Below are 15,762 nucleotides of genomic sequence, written 5' to 3'. Positions count from 1 at the left end.
GAAACTCGAGTTTCATGTCAAACCCGAATTTCTTAAACTCTAGTTTCAAAAAAAATAGTACATTGCTAAAAATACTAACAATTTTGGCCATTTTCACCCCTCAGTTACTGCAAAATAAGTACCATTACTCAGGGTCTTCTAGCCTTGCCTTGTAGATCAGTCACCAATGGACTTGAAAAGGCATTTTAATAGTAAAAAGAAGCCCATTATCACAAATATGATATCCTATCTCTAGCCTCTCATCAGCTCCAAGATTTAAAGTAAAGAGAAAACAAAGAACTGTAACTTGTCACAGTCAACTATATTTATCAAGGGAGTTCTTTATTCACATTATCAGAAATGTCAAGTGATCATTGTTCTGCCTTTCACCAGCCATTGTGCTTCAGAATAGAATGCACATCTTCTAGAAATGTCTGAAGAGCAAAAACAAAATCACATTTTAAGAATATACAGCCAGGGCCGGCTCAAGGCCCTAGCTGAAATCTTTAAATGGAGTCTTTTATTATATTTTTAATTATAAATTCATATATTTTTTTCAATTAAAATTTATTTTTCTTGCTTTTTGAGAGGCAAAATTATTAATTAAATTTTTGCATTCAAGTTTCGCTAACATTTCCTTTTTAATTGGTAATATGGCTAATCCACTTAATCTTTCTTGTGACATAGTTGATATTAAATAGGATTTTATTAATTTTAATTTTGAAAAACTTATTTATGTGGAAGCAACTGTAACAGGTATAGTTAGTAATATTCTAAAAGTAATACATGCATTTGGAAAAGATTCTAGCCTCTTTATATAATTTAGTACATTAATTAGAGAGTTTTCATTTATTTGCAAAACTTCTTTTAAAACTTTTAGTTCTGAAAATAAATCTAAGCCATCAATATCGGAATAAGTTTCATGTGTGAGAAAATATTCAAGATTAAGACAATTTTTTTTCAAACTATACAATTTTTTGATGGGATATTATATAATATTATATAATATATTATTACTATTTGGGGGCCTCTTTACCAGTGGGAGCCTTAGGCCACTGCCTAAGTGGCCTATAACTTCAGCCGGCCCTGTATACAACAAAGGCAATCGATGGGCTAATAAGTTTACAATGGCATTCTAACATGTTTCCTTTTCCTCCACAATGCCAACAAAATAATTTTATGCAAGTTCATCCATAAAGAATTTGGGGCATAGAATGAATACACTGAAACAATGATGCATGTTTCCTTTGCAATGAAATCAGTTGCAGTCCACAAAAGGCACATTGAAGCCAAGCTTATCTTCATCTGTATTTTTTGAGCACTGTAGTCTCCAGTCACATCTACACATCTACAATATTCAAATAAATACTGGCATGACGACCAGGTTTTTTTACAGTATTACTCACAACTCTTCATGTTGCAATGAGACCATAAAATTAATAAACCCTTGCTCATAAATAGACCTGTTCATTTTGCTGTCCTATCTGAGTTTAGGGCAGGTCTCAGCCTAGATTCAGGCTGAATTGTGAAGACCTGCACCTGGCCTGCTCAGGAGAGAGGACCTAATGTTTCAGCCCTAGCATATATGCTCAATGGAGCCCAGCCTAAGCTTCTTATTTATTCTTTCAAGGCTTAAGCCTATACTGAAGGAGCCCCTTAGGCTACTTGGCTCCCTTTTATGCCAAAAAAATAAAAATAAAAAATTGCTCAGCATGATTCATTTCGGAAGATAAGTTTTCATAGTTTCATTTTTGGAGAGAAAATTTCAAGGTTGCAACTCTACTCAATATTTAAATACCAATACGCTATTGCATTATTGTAATAACCCTTCAAGCACTATACAAAAATAATGGGAAACAACTACTTCTCATATGCTATGTGCATAACATAAAAATCTATACAAATTAAAATTTCATTTTTCTCATTTTCTTTTCAGCCAAATATACGGAAATTTACATCAGTTTTCGTCCTTCAACTAATTTCTTCTCTATCCTATCACTTTTGAATCATTACTATTCTTTCTATCCTTCCAGTTTTTCTTACCTCCCACTTTTTATCATCTATCCTCCCTACCAAATGCTCTTTCCATCCTCTCCCTACCAAATGATGTTAGGCTTTCTCTACTCATCTAGCTCCTAAGCAACTTTGCTATTCCCTCTGGCAATGGAGCTGGTGTCAGTTGCACTAGATCGATTTCCTCATCATTGCTAATCCAGCCATGGTAAGGTCGCCTCCTTCGGGTAGGACGAATATCTGGTAGTGGGGATTGGTTCACATGTGGAGGTGACTGAGCAAAACTTTTCCCAATTGTTGCAGCACCACCAGAACTTGCTGCCAGTGGTGGTGGGAGATAACGCATACTACCTGCAATATGTGGAGGTGGCTGGGCAAGATTTTTCCCAAGAGTTTCAGCACTACCAGAATTTGCTTCCAGTGGCCGTGGGAGATAGTGCATACCATCTGCAATATGTGGAGGTGATTGGGCAAGACTGTTCCCAAGAGTTTCAGCCCTACCAGAACTTGCTGCCGGTGGCCATGGGAGATAACGCATACCATCTGCAATGCGTGAAGGTGATTGGCCAAGACTGTTCCCAAGAGTTTCAGCCCCACCAGATCTTGCTGCGGGTGGCCGTGGGAGATAATGCATACCATCTGCAATACGTGGAGGTGATTGGCCGAGACTGTTCCCAAGAGTTTCAGCACCACCAGAACTTGCTGCTGGTGGTGGTGGTGGTGGGAGATAAATCAAACCATCTGCAATGTGTGGAGGTGACCGGGCAAGACTGTTCCCAAAAGTTTCAGCACCACCAGAACTTGCTGCCTGTGGTGGTGGGAGATAACGCATACCATCCGCATTAGGTGGAGGTGACTGGGCAAGCCTATCCCCAGGAGCTTCAGCACCACCAGAACTTGCTGTCGGTGGGAGATAATGCATACCATCTGCAATATAAGAGCATACATAACATGATTAAAGTAGCAGAGAAGTTCTCCTGCAATTTATTTATGGGTCAACCACACATAAACCTTTTGGTTAAATGTGCTTGAATTTATATGTTGATTGTTGAAAAAAGAAAGAAATTGAGTAAAATATTATTTCAAAAGCTGTAAATGAATAAAAGCGGATTACGAGATTCATGTGCACTGTCTGGAGCCTCATTAGGCTGTGAGGCTGAGTCCAAAGCCTGGTTAGTTAGCAACATAGCATCTGTGGCCCCTGAGTTGGAGCAAGTAGGTGTGGATGGCCCAACAGCTGAAGATTCTTTATTATCTGCATCTCCCGGATCATGTTGAGGAGAATCATCCTTCAAGAATAATTGGGAAATGAAATTATTATTATTATTATTAATTTGATTAGTAATAATGTGAAGGTTCAAACTAGCTTCATGACTACATTGTACAATTAATTCCTCTTGTGCAAGGTATAAACTAGCAAGAGCCAAACTGTAGCTAATTATAAGATAAATACTACGTAGAAGTGCCAATGAACTCTAGCTCAAATTACACTTCCTCTTCCCATAATATTGAGATGGTGAATGAGATTTTCAGTTCAAGACTCACTAAGTGCATGTAGATATTACCAACCAATAAATTATTATCACAGAAGTTCAACTAATGAACCACAAAGCTGTATAGAATATATAGAACTAACAGAAATAGGTATTAGTATTACTCTGCTAAAGAGAGTAATTGAGGGTGTTAACTAGATAATAACACAATGAGTCATTGCCATAGGGGATCAAGTATTAGGGATGTCAGTCAATTAGAGAATAATTTGGAGAGTATCAAGAAAAAAAATAAACTTCAGTCTTCATTATGGAGCCTAACTGCAACATCAGTTAACCTCCATGTTAAAATTTGCAGGACCTATGAACAACACATAACTATGGGTTTCCTCAAAGGGAAAGCGAGAGAGAAAAAAGGGGGGAGGGGGTTGTTGTTGAGGGTTTTTGTCTACAGGGGATGAGTGAATCAAGTCATATCTCAAATTATGACCTCTTTTTTTGTAACAGACTCAACAGCACCACTTAAAAATTTGCAGCTGTAAATTGGGAAACAACTAGTATGCGTTCCTAGTTTTCGACAGAATAAATGAAATAATGAACATGGCTTGCCCAAGGCACAGTGATGTAGTTCTAACTCCTAAGTGAACATTTAGTGCTATACTCCTTTTCCAGATATAGCTTCAATGCTTCATTAGTTTCTGAAAGGCATAAGCACGTCTCACAGAATTGCAACCCCCAATGGAATAAGAGCCAACCAATAACAAAATTATTGAATGTTTCTTTCTTTACAAGTGAAATCATGGAATGTAAATAATATCAGGCCTCTAGAATGCAACAGCTAAACTGGTTTGATTGTTCACTAACTTTGCTTTATTACATATAGATCCTATACAAACTGAAATGGACAAATTAACATAATGCCTAAGTACAACTTCCCTCAATGAAGCCATATATGAATGGGCTCAATTAAAAGGTGGATGACACTGATTTCCCAAGCAAGTTATATTTCATTTTGTTCTTTCTTTCTTTTTTTTTTTTCTTTTTTTTAACATCAAGATATCAAGCATAAAAGAAATAACATTTCTTAATGAGCTGTAATTCAAATTGCATGTAACAATAAAAGAAATCAAAGCATATGAAAGGGGGAAAAATGAATACTTATGTAGCATATAACCAAAAAAAATCAAACTTTACCTTCTGATCTTGTGGAGCATTTGTTTTTTCAAGTAATGTTTCAACAAGGACGGAGTAAGAAGAGTCTTCAATAAAGACCCATCCTTCATTTCCACCATAAACCTGAGCCAAAACCCAGAAACCTATTATTGTTTTTTGCTTTAAAAAACACATTGAAACATAGAAAGCAAAAAACAAAAACAAAAACAAAAGCTGACCCACATTGAGTAGCTCTCTTACGGCGACTTCGACAAAATCCTGAGGAAATCCATAGGGGCGCATGGCGTCAAGAGCTGCAACCAGACGAGTATCTTTCTGCAAAACCAAGTGTGTGAGAACATGACAGAAAATAACATGGGAAAGAGACCATTTTTTAGTTTTTAATAATACAATGTGGGATTGTGTTTGTATCCAACAATAAAATTTAAGAGAAGAAAACATTAGAGAGAAAAATGAGAGGGAAAAGAACAAAAAGAATGAACCTTTTTTGGACGACCTCTTGGTCTTGAAGCCATTGATGATCTCTCTCTCTCTATTTTTTTTTTTTTTTTCTTTTTTGAAAGTCGCAAAAGAGTAATGATACAGACACAACAATTTCCAGAAGGCTCAAACACACAATTAATGGCAAGTTATGAAGAAATGTATGACAAATTGTGTGATGGTGATGTTGAAAAGTTCAACCTAGATATTAGTCAAACAAGTCAAAAAAGAAAAACAAAATAATTCGCTATTAATGTGTCCAATTGTTATTGGTATAAAAAAAATTATTTATTTAAAATGGACTAAATAAAAATAAAAAAATTAGTAAAAATTTACAACTAAAATTGAGTAGATTGTGAAAGGGATTTGAGGTTGTTGCGTGTATGTTGTTTGGGGTGGAGACATGAAAAATTGAAGAGGAATATCTAAAAGAATTATAGAGAAATTGGGAAATTTTGGCCATACTGCTTTTTTTTTTTTAATTTTTTAAAATTTTTAATTATAAATAGTTGAAGGATCCTTAAAAAGAATTTTACAAGCTATCTAATTATTTAATAAATCTAGTAATTGATTTTTTTGGTGTAAGGTTTTTATTATCTTTTAAAAAGGTAATTATTTATTGCATAATATTTCCACCATAAATTATTGAGTGACATAACCAAATGCAGTTTCATTAAACATAATTGCTTTTTTAGTAAAAGTTTTAGAAAAATAGTAAACACTATTTCTTATAAGAATATACCTTAGGCGAAATTCAAAGTCTATTTACAAAAAAAAAAAAAAAATCTTATCTTTATGCCTTTGAAGGTGGAAGTTTAAATTTAATTTCATATATTATAAAAACATCGAACGATATATTTGAAATTTTGAATTCCAATAATTTTCAATGATTTAATTTAAATCCAAATAACGGATTTTGAAATGTATATAGTTTAAATCAATTGTCTAGAATTAAAACCAAGGGTGTTAATACCGTACCGGATGCTGTACCGGTTTAGTCAGCGGTACGATATATTTCGGGTACCGGTCAATACCGGTGTACCGTTTCGGGATTACCGCTAATATATATATATATATATATATATATATATTAAATTTTAAAGTGACAAATTCTATATAAATTAATATATTTATTTACATTCAATTTTTTACCTCTTTTGTTCAAATTATTTTAAGCTAATGCCTAGCCCATTTCACTACTCAATAATAATTAAAAAAAAAAAAATTAAAAACCATGATAAGACTTCTGAGTGGTCAAACAGAAAAGAAGAATAAACAGTAAACTAGGGGCAGATAAACCACGTTGGTTTGTCCGCCCCTTAATAACTTTTTTTAAATAATAATAATAAAAAAAAAAAAAAAACAAAAAACCTTTTAGTAAGAAGCAGAAAGTGGGTAGGCGTAAAACAAGTGGAAGTCATCTCATCTTGTCCTCTGGGTTTCTCTGCTAACATTTTGTTTAGAAACCCAGACCAGAAATGCCAAAAGAAAGAGAGTGACAACGAGGAAGAGAAGAAAACTCAAGAAGCTACTATGCGATGGCAACGAGCTCAAGCCTCAAGATCTAACAATATTTCACTGGTGGATGAAGGTTCAATAATGGTGAAGAGGTGCTGTAAGTAGCAATTTTTTTTTATGAAAACCCATTTCAGTTTGTACCGGTTCGGAACGAAGATACCGCCCGAAAAGCACCGGAATCCGCCGAAATGGCCGAAACAAGCCGAAACACACCGGTATTTAAGACGGTACGAATCAACCCAGTTTCTGTACCGGTCCAGGCACCGGCACGAAAAATTCCGGCCGTACCGGCCGGTACGGTACGAAATTAACATCCTTGATTAAAACACCAAACTAAGGATATGTTTGATTAAGGTGAAAAGGAGGAACATACAAAAAGAAAAGGGCGAATGTAGAGAAAAGTTTGCCAAGAACTCAGCGATGGAGAGAGAAAGACTGAAACGATCAGATGAAGAGGAGGATACTCTTGCTCGCAGTACCAAGAAGTTTAAGGATAGCCATCGTGTGGATGGAATGAGGGAGAACGTTAAGGGAAACAATGTGGAGAGCTATAAGGATAAGTTGGTGGGTGCAATTCCTGGAGCATTTGAGCAAGCTTTTGGTTTTGATTGCTCTATGCAAGAGGATGTGGAGTCTGATAATGAAGAGGATAGAGTTCATGATGGAGATATTAGAATTGGATTTTCAAAAGAAGAGAAGATGCGCATGAGAGCTCCTTGGCAAAAAGCACTGATTATCAAAACTTTTGGGAGGAGGATGGCTTTTTCTTTCCTTGTTGAGAGGATAAGGAAAATGTGAAATCCGTGTGGAGGAATGGACTGCATAGATTTGGGTTATGATTACTACCTGTGAAGTTTGAATTAATGGAAGATGTTGATACCATCCTTAAAGGGGGTCCCTGGTTTATAGGACAGCAATTTCTTGCTATCAGGCAATGGGAGCCAGGTTTCAAGGCCTCTAAGGCAACTCTCTCATCAGTAGCAGTTTGGTTAAGGCTCCCTGAGCTACCCTTGGAGTACTATGAACCGAATGCTCTTAAAAAAATAGGGAGAGCCATTGGCCCAGTCCTCAGAATCGATTCTCACACTGTCAATTGGGAACGGGGTAGGTTTGCTAGACTATGTGTCCAAGTGAACTTGGATAAGCCTTTTGTAAGGAGGATATTTATTGGCAAGATTGAACAAAGTGTGCTCTATGAGGGTATCAATGCCCTCTGCTTCTCGTGTGGTAGGATTGGGCATAAACTTGAAGCATGCCCGTACATTGTTAAGGAACAATTCAAGGAGCGGAATAAGGACCAATGTGAAGTGCACAATGAGAAGACAAATACCCAGGAGGAAGAGGGGTTGAAGGATAGAGAAAAAGGAAAAACTCAGGAAGAATATGGGGAATGGATGGTGGTCAATAGGAAGAAAATGAATAGTAGGAAAAAGCCAGTGCAAAATTCAGTAGAGACGAACCACTTGGCTGATGTCCAGCTGACGCAAGCATCCTCTGCTACAGTTGCCATATCTAGAGTGGCGGGTCAAAATGATAGAAATGGCAAGAGAAAAATGCTGCACACGCAACCTGCTGTATTGCAGAAAGGGACAAATGTGATGGCTATGTCTAGTCAAAGCCAACCAAAAATAGGGAAGGGCACAAAGGATAAGGGTGTACGCGCCAAAACAAATCAGAAAGTAACTAGTTTAGTTGGGATGCAGTCCAAAGTGGTGGGCCAGAGCAAGATTAACGGAGTGTTTGTGTTTGGGTCTGAAGCTGAGCCAGGCCCATTTTGCTTTTCTAGCCCGTCCAGCAATAAAGTTAAACCAAGTGACTTAATAGAAAATTCTGTAGCAGAGGGCTTTGGTAACAGCGATGGAGAACAAAGAGAATTGGGCAATCTTTTACAAAGGAAAGGTGATTCCTGTGGGAAAAGAGACAATCCGTTGGATAAAGCAAGATCCAACAGATGTATGGGGCTGGTTCGAGCAAGACCTGATGGTGGCGTGGAAGAACATGTTTCCATTGACGGAGAGAAGCAGGCTACTGGGGTATCTGCCAATGAAAGACGAAGCATGGATCATGACTCCGAACCCGTGGTGGAGGTTCTTAACGGATCGACCTCCAGTGCCGGTGCTGCCGGTGACAAGCTCAAGGTCATCAGTCACAGGATCAAACATGCAGAACTCCGAAAAATTTCTGTCGGAAGCGGAAGTGGGGTGGACAGAGTCAAAAGTTGCAGTAAGGAAGATGATGCTAACGGCTTCGGTGGAATGCTCATTGATGGGCAATCTACACAAGGTGAAAATGATCCAATTTACAGAACCGGAGATGAATGGCACGATTTTGATCAAGGTTACTCAGGAAGAGCTGGGGATAATAAAACATGCGGTGACTCTATTCCGGGGGATTTGGGAGTCGAGGAAGGAGCTAATGGAGCTATGGAGATCCAGAGACACTGAAGATACTTCTTCTTTGTCCGAGTCCGGTGTTTCTACTTATTCAAAAATTATGAATATTTTGATTTGGAACTACAGAGGGGCTATGAAACCCCTATTCAGGAAAACGGTTATGGATTTGGTGGATTGGCACTCACCTTTACTCATGGTGATCACTGAAACTAGAATGAGTGGTGCACGAGCTGATGAGATTATAGAGACTCTGCCTTTTGATGGGTGTGCAGTGGCAGATACAGTTGGGTTCGCTGGAGGTATTTGGGTGCTTTGGCGTACTGATTTGGTGCATGGTGAAGTCCTGGCAGCTACTGAGCAGGAGATCCATGCGCTAATTCGGGTAAGATCTCAATCCTTTAGCTGGTTAATTAGTGCTATATATGCTAGTCCTAGATTTGAAGAACGTTACATTCTGTGGAATAACCTTACGATTTTAGCTAATTTGCATGATCTGCCTTGGGCACTTATGGGTGATTTTAATGAAGTTTTGACTGCTGAGGAGAAGTATGGGGGGAACCCGATTTGCCAGAGGAGAGTTAGAGCTATAAAGGAGTGTATGGATGAATGCAGTATCATGGACCTTGGCTATACAGGTCCTATATACACCTGGACTAACAAGAGGGAGTTGGATAATTTAATTCAATGTAGGCTTGACAGGTGCTGGGTTAATCCGGGTTGGAAGAGTTTTTATCCGGAAGCTAATGTAACTCATTTAGCTAGAATTAACTCAGACCATTGTCCGTTGTTATTGAACTTAAATCCTTTTTTGGGCTCCAATGTGGACAGACCATTTAGATTTCAGTCTATTTGGCTGAGTTATTGTGATTTCCCGGCTGTGGTGAGGGATGCTTGGGCGGATAGTGAGGGTGATCTTGCTGAAGCTTTTTCTATTTTCAAAACTAAAGCACAAAATTGGAATAGAGAGGTATTTGGTAATGTTTTCATAAGGAAAAAGAATATTATGGCGAGACTGTTGGGAACTCAAAGGGCATTAGCTCACTGCCCTAATACTTTTTTGATCAATCTTCAAAAGCAGCTATCAGAGGAGTACAATTTAATTCTTGAGCTTGAAGAAGAGCTGTGGGCTATGAAATCCAGAACCAATTGGATAATTTCAGGGGAGAGAAATACAGCATACTTTCATATTTCTGCGCTCAATAGGAGAAGTAAGAATAGAATCACCTGTGTCCAAAACAGTGAGGGTGAATGGTGTCGTAATATAGAGGAAGTTAAGGAAATTTTCAACTCAAACTTCAGGAAGCTTTATCAATCAGAGCAAGTTTTCTGTCCTATTACTACTCAATGGAGCTCGGAATGGTGTGCTAAGCTTAGTCAAGAGGAGGCTGGTAGCTTAATCAACATTCCCTCGGATGGGGAAATATGGAATGCCCTTAAAACTATGAAGCCTTACAAAGCTCCTGGCATTGATGGGCTACATGCTGGATTCTTTCAAAGGTTTTGGCTGGTGGTTGGGGACTCGGTAAAGAGAGAGGTTGAGGAAGTTTTCACAAGGCAGAAAGTTCCTGAATATCTAAATCAGACCCTTGTTGCTTTGATTCCTAAACAACCGGGGCCTAAGACGGTTAGTCATTATAGACCCATTAGCTTATGCAGCACGATATACAAAGTCATTTAAAAGATAATTGTTATGAGGATTCGTCCTCTGCTGCCATCCTTAATTTCCCCAATGCAGACCGCTTTCCTCAAAGGGAGAAGGGGTACGGATAACGTAATAATTGCCCAAGAGTTAATTTATTCTCTTAGGAAGAGAAAAGGAAGAACGGGATTTATGGTTATTAAGATTGATCTGGAGAAGGCGTATGATCGCCTAGAGTGGTCATTTATCAAAATGGTGCTAGAGCATTTTGGGTTTCTAGAGATGTTGATAAAATTGATCATGTGCTGCGTCTCTACTACTACCACTTCCATTTTGTTCAACGGAGGTAAACTAGAGTCCTTCCAACCTTCGAGAGGAATAAGGCAGGGAGATCCTATATCTCCCTATTTATTCCTTCTATGCATGGAATACCTTGGAGCCCAAATCACTAGTATGTGCGAGGAAAAGAGATGGGATATGGTTAAAGCTTCAAGAAGTGGGCCGAGCTTCTCTCATGTTTTCTTCGCTGATGATTTGATGCTTTTTGCTAAGGCGGATAGGAAAAATTGCGAAGCTATCATTGAAGTGCTGGATAATTTCTGCAATCTTGCTGGGCAGAAGGTGAATCTGACAAAATCAAAGATTTTATTTTCCCCTAATGTGGCTGGTAGGAGAAGGAGCATTTGTAGGAGGCTTGGGATTGCCGCAACCACTAACCTAGGAAAATACCTTGGTTTTCCCATTACTCATCAAGGTAGAATGGGAAGTGCTTACAACTTTGTGATCAATAAAATACAAACTAAATTGGCTGGCTGGAGGACAAATCTTCTATCAAGGGCTGGTAGAATGGTGCTAGTTAAGTCAGCAGCAGCTCCTGTGGCAGAGTATTACATGCAATGTCAAGCACTACCCGTTAAAGTTTGTGATCAAGTAGATAAGCTTATAAGGGACTTTTTGTGGGGATCAACAGAAGAAAAAAGGAGAATGCACTTGGTTTGCTGGGATAAGGTAACTCTCCCTAAAGAGCTTGGCGGGTTGGGGTTGCACAAAATGAAGGAAAGAAATAATGCCATTCTTGCAAAGCTTTGCTGGAGATTAGCTTGTGAAAAGGAGGCTCCATGGGCAAAAATGCTTGTGGCCAAGTATCTTTCAGCAAGCAGAATGACTGTTGAAGGAAGAAAGCTTCCAGGCTCTAGCTGTTGGGCGGCATGTAAGAGGGGTGGACCAATTTACGTTAAGGGACTGAAATGGTCAGTAAAAAATGGTGATACAGTGAAGATCTGGACTGACTTTTGGCTCCCAATGGGTACACTGAGATCTCTCATTGAAGGGCCATTGTATCGTGAGGAAGAGCTCATCACGATAAAGCAATGTGTTGATCATAATCAGGTATGGAAAGTAGACCTATTATCCTTTGATTTACCTGAAAATATTCTCAATGCCATTAAAGCTACCCCACTGTCTTGTAATAGTGAGGCAGAGGACTCGCTCCAATGGGCCTACTCTAAGAATGGATTTTTCTCCTTGAAGTCTGCATATTTGTTGGCAAAGGGGCTTAATCCTTTGAAGCTTGAAGCTGTATCGATGGAGTGGGTGTGGAAAATTGAAGCTTTCCCTAAGATCCAATTTTTTCTTTGGTTATGTTTACATAACAGTGTACCTACCGGAGAGGTTTTGGGGTTGAGAGGCCTGAATATTGATGCTTCCTGCAGTTTGTGCAACCGAAGTAATGAGTCTGTTGATCACTTGCTGAAGGGGTGCGAGTTTGCTAAGGAGTATTGGCAGCAACTTCATTTTCCGACCTGCTTGAGGGAGACTTTCAACTTATCCATTGGTGATTGGCTTGAAGTAAATTGCAAATCAGATGTCATTTCTAGGTGGATGGGGATTCCTTGGAAAATTTTGTTTCCCATAGGAGTGTGGAATCTTTGGCTGCATAGGAATAATTTTGTTTTCAGGACAGGCAGGTTGGAGCAAACATTCTACAAGAAGAGCATTAATGATAGTGCGGAATTTTTCTCTGTGGGAAGGAATGCCAAGTTACCTAAAGCAAAAATTGTAATTGAAGTGGGTTGGGAGAAGCCTCCAATGGGGTGGGCGAAGTTGAACACAGATGGGTCTGCTATTGGGAGCACTGGAAGGGCAAGTGGTGGTGGAGTCATTAGAGATCATGATGGGCAATGGTTGAAAGGATTTGCAAGGCCTCTTGGGGACTCAAATAGCTGTATGGCAGAATTGTGGGCTCTAAGAGATGGACTTCTATTAGCCAAGGAGATGGGGCTTAGTAATTTAATTATAGAGTTGGATGCTTTGAGTGTTGTTTTGTTGATAAATAATAATACTATTAACTTGTTAATGGAACCATTACTTACTGATTGCAGGAACCTGCTGAGCGAGATCCCCAACAAGCAGATAGTCCACATATATAGGGAGGCCAACCAGTGTGCTGATACGTTGGCTAAGTTTGGTGCTAGTAGTGTTAACTCTTTTGTATTCTTTTTGAATCCTCCGTCTGTGGTGGAAAGTATATTAGCTGCTGACAAAGCTAGCCTAAGATGTAATAGACTTATTAATTTTTAAGTTTAATGAAAGTTCTTTTGCTGACCAAAAAAAAGAAAAAAAAAGAAAAGGAGGAACATAAAAAACTTAGCTGAAGAAATAGTAGGATGATTATTATTTTTCTTTGTTTGGCAAAGAAGATGGAAGTATACTATTTTTACCTTAGACCAATAAAATTCTCTCTCCAAAATGGAGAAAAAATAAAGGTATAAAAATTTTTGTTTGATTATAAAACAACTTGTTTGATTTTACCTTAGACCAATAAAATTCTCTCTCCAAAATGGGTAAAAAATTTTTGATTTTACCCTCACATCTCTCTATCTGTAAGGTTGTTTGTAAGGTGTGATTTAATCTAGTCCATTTTTTTTTATTGTATAAAAAAAGGAAAGAGAAAATAAAATAAAAGTTGAAAATGCAAAAATATCCTGAATTTGGGCAAATTATAAAAATACTTCATGGGTTTAAACTCTTCTTAATAATTTTTTAAGATTTTCATATTCATAAAATAAACCTTTAAAAATAACTTTCGTTAGCTATCATGGAATGAAAAATCACATAAATCACGTGATCTTAAGTTGGTTTATTTGTGGGTTCCAGTTAACTCAACTGATAAAGTTTTTAATAGTTAAATAAGAAATCTTAAGTTCAATCCTCGTTTATATCAAAAACTGATCGGTGGCTTAATTTGATGATAAAAAATTATCATCAAGACAATTACTATAAGTTGAAACTATCTATAAAAAAAAGAGAAGAGAAATAATATATCCAAACTTTTTTTTTCCTATTCTCTCTACAAACATCTAAAAATTATTTTTCTAATGGGGGCAATAACCCCTTATTTTATAGCCAAAAAAAAAAAAAAAATCTATAAAATTATTTTGATTAATTTTACGAATTAGGTAATTAGAAATTAGAAACACTGCGTACAAATAATGAATTCGAATTCCACCCTCACTCACAGTCTCACTCCCACTTTCAACTCTCTCTCTCTCTCTCTCTCAGAAAAGAAGATGCAGTATAAGAAAGAAATCTACAGAAACTTTCAGCGTGGCAGGTAAGTCTTCTTCTTCTACTTCTTTGGGTTTTCTTTACTTTTCTTTAACAATCGTATATTCAATTTCACACCTACTTTTATTGCTCGCTTTCTATTCTCTCTAATTTTTTTTTTTGAAGTCTGAAAGTTTTATGTTGTAGTATTGATAAATTAACAACTGGAAGCATTGCTATCTTTGCTGAACAAATAATTAAACACTTCTCTACAGGTTGAGAGAGAGAGAGGAATTTAGTCAATTCCAAGACAGTTGAGTTTGATAATTTCCTTCGTAAGCCAAATGCAGTTCCACCAAACTCTACTCTTGCCAGCCAAAGCCCACTTTCTGGGGCCAGACCAAATGCATTCCTAGGAACTGCTCAAAATAGTGCCCCTCCTTTGGTCACAAGTTTTAGTCAACTAGGTGCTTCGCAAATTGAGGGTCTTGGAATAATGTAAGAATCACTTATCAAAATCTTTACTTAGTTACCTCAAATATCATAGTTTTTTGTTGATTATAAAACAACTTTTTATTACTAATATTACTGAAGGGTCACACAGATTTCTGGATATACTGTTTCTTTCATTGTCGTTGGGCTCTTAAAAATCTCTTAAGCAAATTTTCTCAGGCCCTCTACGCCATCTAACAATGCTTTTGCACAACCAAATGCCTTCCCAAATTCCAGTCAGACATCAAGTGCATTTGGGACAAACAATTTTCCATATAAAAGTGAAGGTACAATTATTGAAGGTTTTCTTTCCTCCATTACTCGTTTAGGTGTTTTTGTGTTATTTTTAATGATGTCATTTGGTAGGTGCATTTAGCTTCCAAAATCCTACCCAGACACCTGGAAGTTCCATTACATCCAACACAGCAGGCTTCAGCAATGGTGGTAACATAATTGGTGGAAGTAACTCATTTTTTGGCAAAATTTGCTAAATAGACTGATTTTAGGAACTATTTGGGTGAATAGTATGCACGTCAAAGAATTTGGTTAGCTAGACTGATTTTGGAACTTGAGTTCCAGTCATGGAACTCGAGTTTGCTAAGCTCGAGTTCCAAGTGGTTTTTTTTTAATTCCACGTCAAATTTATGTTGGGATTTTTGGGCTAGAACTTGAGTTTGGTAAACTCGAGTTCCAAAATCAATCTAACTAACTAAATACTTTGACGCGCATACTATTCACCGAAATATTTTACCAAACTCAAGTTCCAAAATCAATCTAACTAACTAAATACTTTGACGCACATACTATTCACCAAAATATTTCCTAAAATCAGTCTATTTAGCAAATTTTGCCCTCATTTTTTCCTCTGGTAGCACCTGCACAAATATCCATTTCAACTAGTAACAACTCACCCATCCTTACAAATGGGCCCAACTTTAATACAGGTGGACCAGCAATCACAAATGTTCAATTGGGGTAAGTTTGTGGAAAAACTACTTAGATTTGTTATTACTTACCAAAAAAAAAACTACTTATATAT

General features: G+C 37.5%; 1 protein-coding gene and 1 long non-coding RNA gene across 4 annotated transcripts; one reads left to right on the top strand and one right to left on the bottom strand.

Annotated features, from left to right (window-relative positions):
- Positions 1–1,794: 1,794 nt before the first annotated feature.
- LOC115989174 (formin-like protein 5) lies at positions 1,795–5,244 on the bottom strand. 3 transcript variants are annotated; one of them, XM_031112838.1, is made up of 5 exons: positions 5,138–5,244; positions 4,878–4,970; positions 4,677–4,778; positions 3,107–3,281; positions 1,795–2,919 (listed from the first exon to the last, which is right to left on the bottom strand). In XM_031112838.1, exons 1-5 carry the CDS (start codon positions 5,168–5,170, stop codon positions 2,108–2,110), a joined length of 1,215 nt encoding a protein of 404 aa, XP_030968698.1. In that variant the 5' UTR covers positions 5,171–5,244; the 3' UTR covers positions 1,795–2,107. The 3 variants fall into 3 exon arrangements, with proteins under 3 accessions (XP_030968698.1, XP_030968697.1, XP_030968696.1); XM_031112837.1 differs by lacking the exon at positions 5,138–5,244 and having other exon boundaries at positions 1,795–2,829; positions 4,878–5,104; XM_031112836.1 differs by lacking the exon at positions 5,138–5,244 and having other exon boundaries at positions 1,796–2,919; positions 4,878–5,104.
- Positions 5,245–14,212: 8,968 nt separating this feature from the next.
- LOC115988820 lies at positions 14,213–15,247 on the top strand. The gene is made up of 4 exons (XR_004091660.1): positions 14,213–14,298; positions 14,507–14,729; positions 14,904–15,010; positions 15,090–15,247. It is a non-coding gene; the product is annotated as an uncharacterized LOC115988820 (long non-coding RNA).
- Positions 15,248–15,762: the final 515 nt, after the last annotated feature.

This window comes from Quercus lobata, chromosome 5 (genome assembly GCF_001633185.2).
Source record: "Quercus lobata isolate SW786 chromosome 5, ValleyOak3.0 Primary Assembly, whole genome shotgun sequence".
NCBI lineage: Eukaryota > Viridiplantae > Streptophyta > Magnoliopsida > Fagales > Fagaceae > Quercus > Quercus lobata.
The sequence above is the reverse complement of the archived record's forward strand: the minus strand, read 5'-3'. Positions and strand labels throughout refer to the sequence as shown.

Bases quoted from the DNA above. Each gene is read 5' to 3' on its own strand.
- LOC115989174 (XM_031112836.1), bottom strand. From the start codon at position 5,096: ATGTTTTCTTCTCTTAAATTTTATTGTTGGATACAAACACAATCCCAC. The intron at 3,282-4,676 runs GTAAAGTTTGAT...TTATTCTTGAAG, and splicing joins ATGCTCCACAAGATCAGAAG to GATGATTCTCCTCAACATGA. The intron at 2,920-3,106 runs GTAATCCGCTTT...CTTATATTGCAG, and splicing joins AGACAGTGCACATGAATCTC to ATGGTATGCATTATCTCCCA.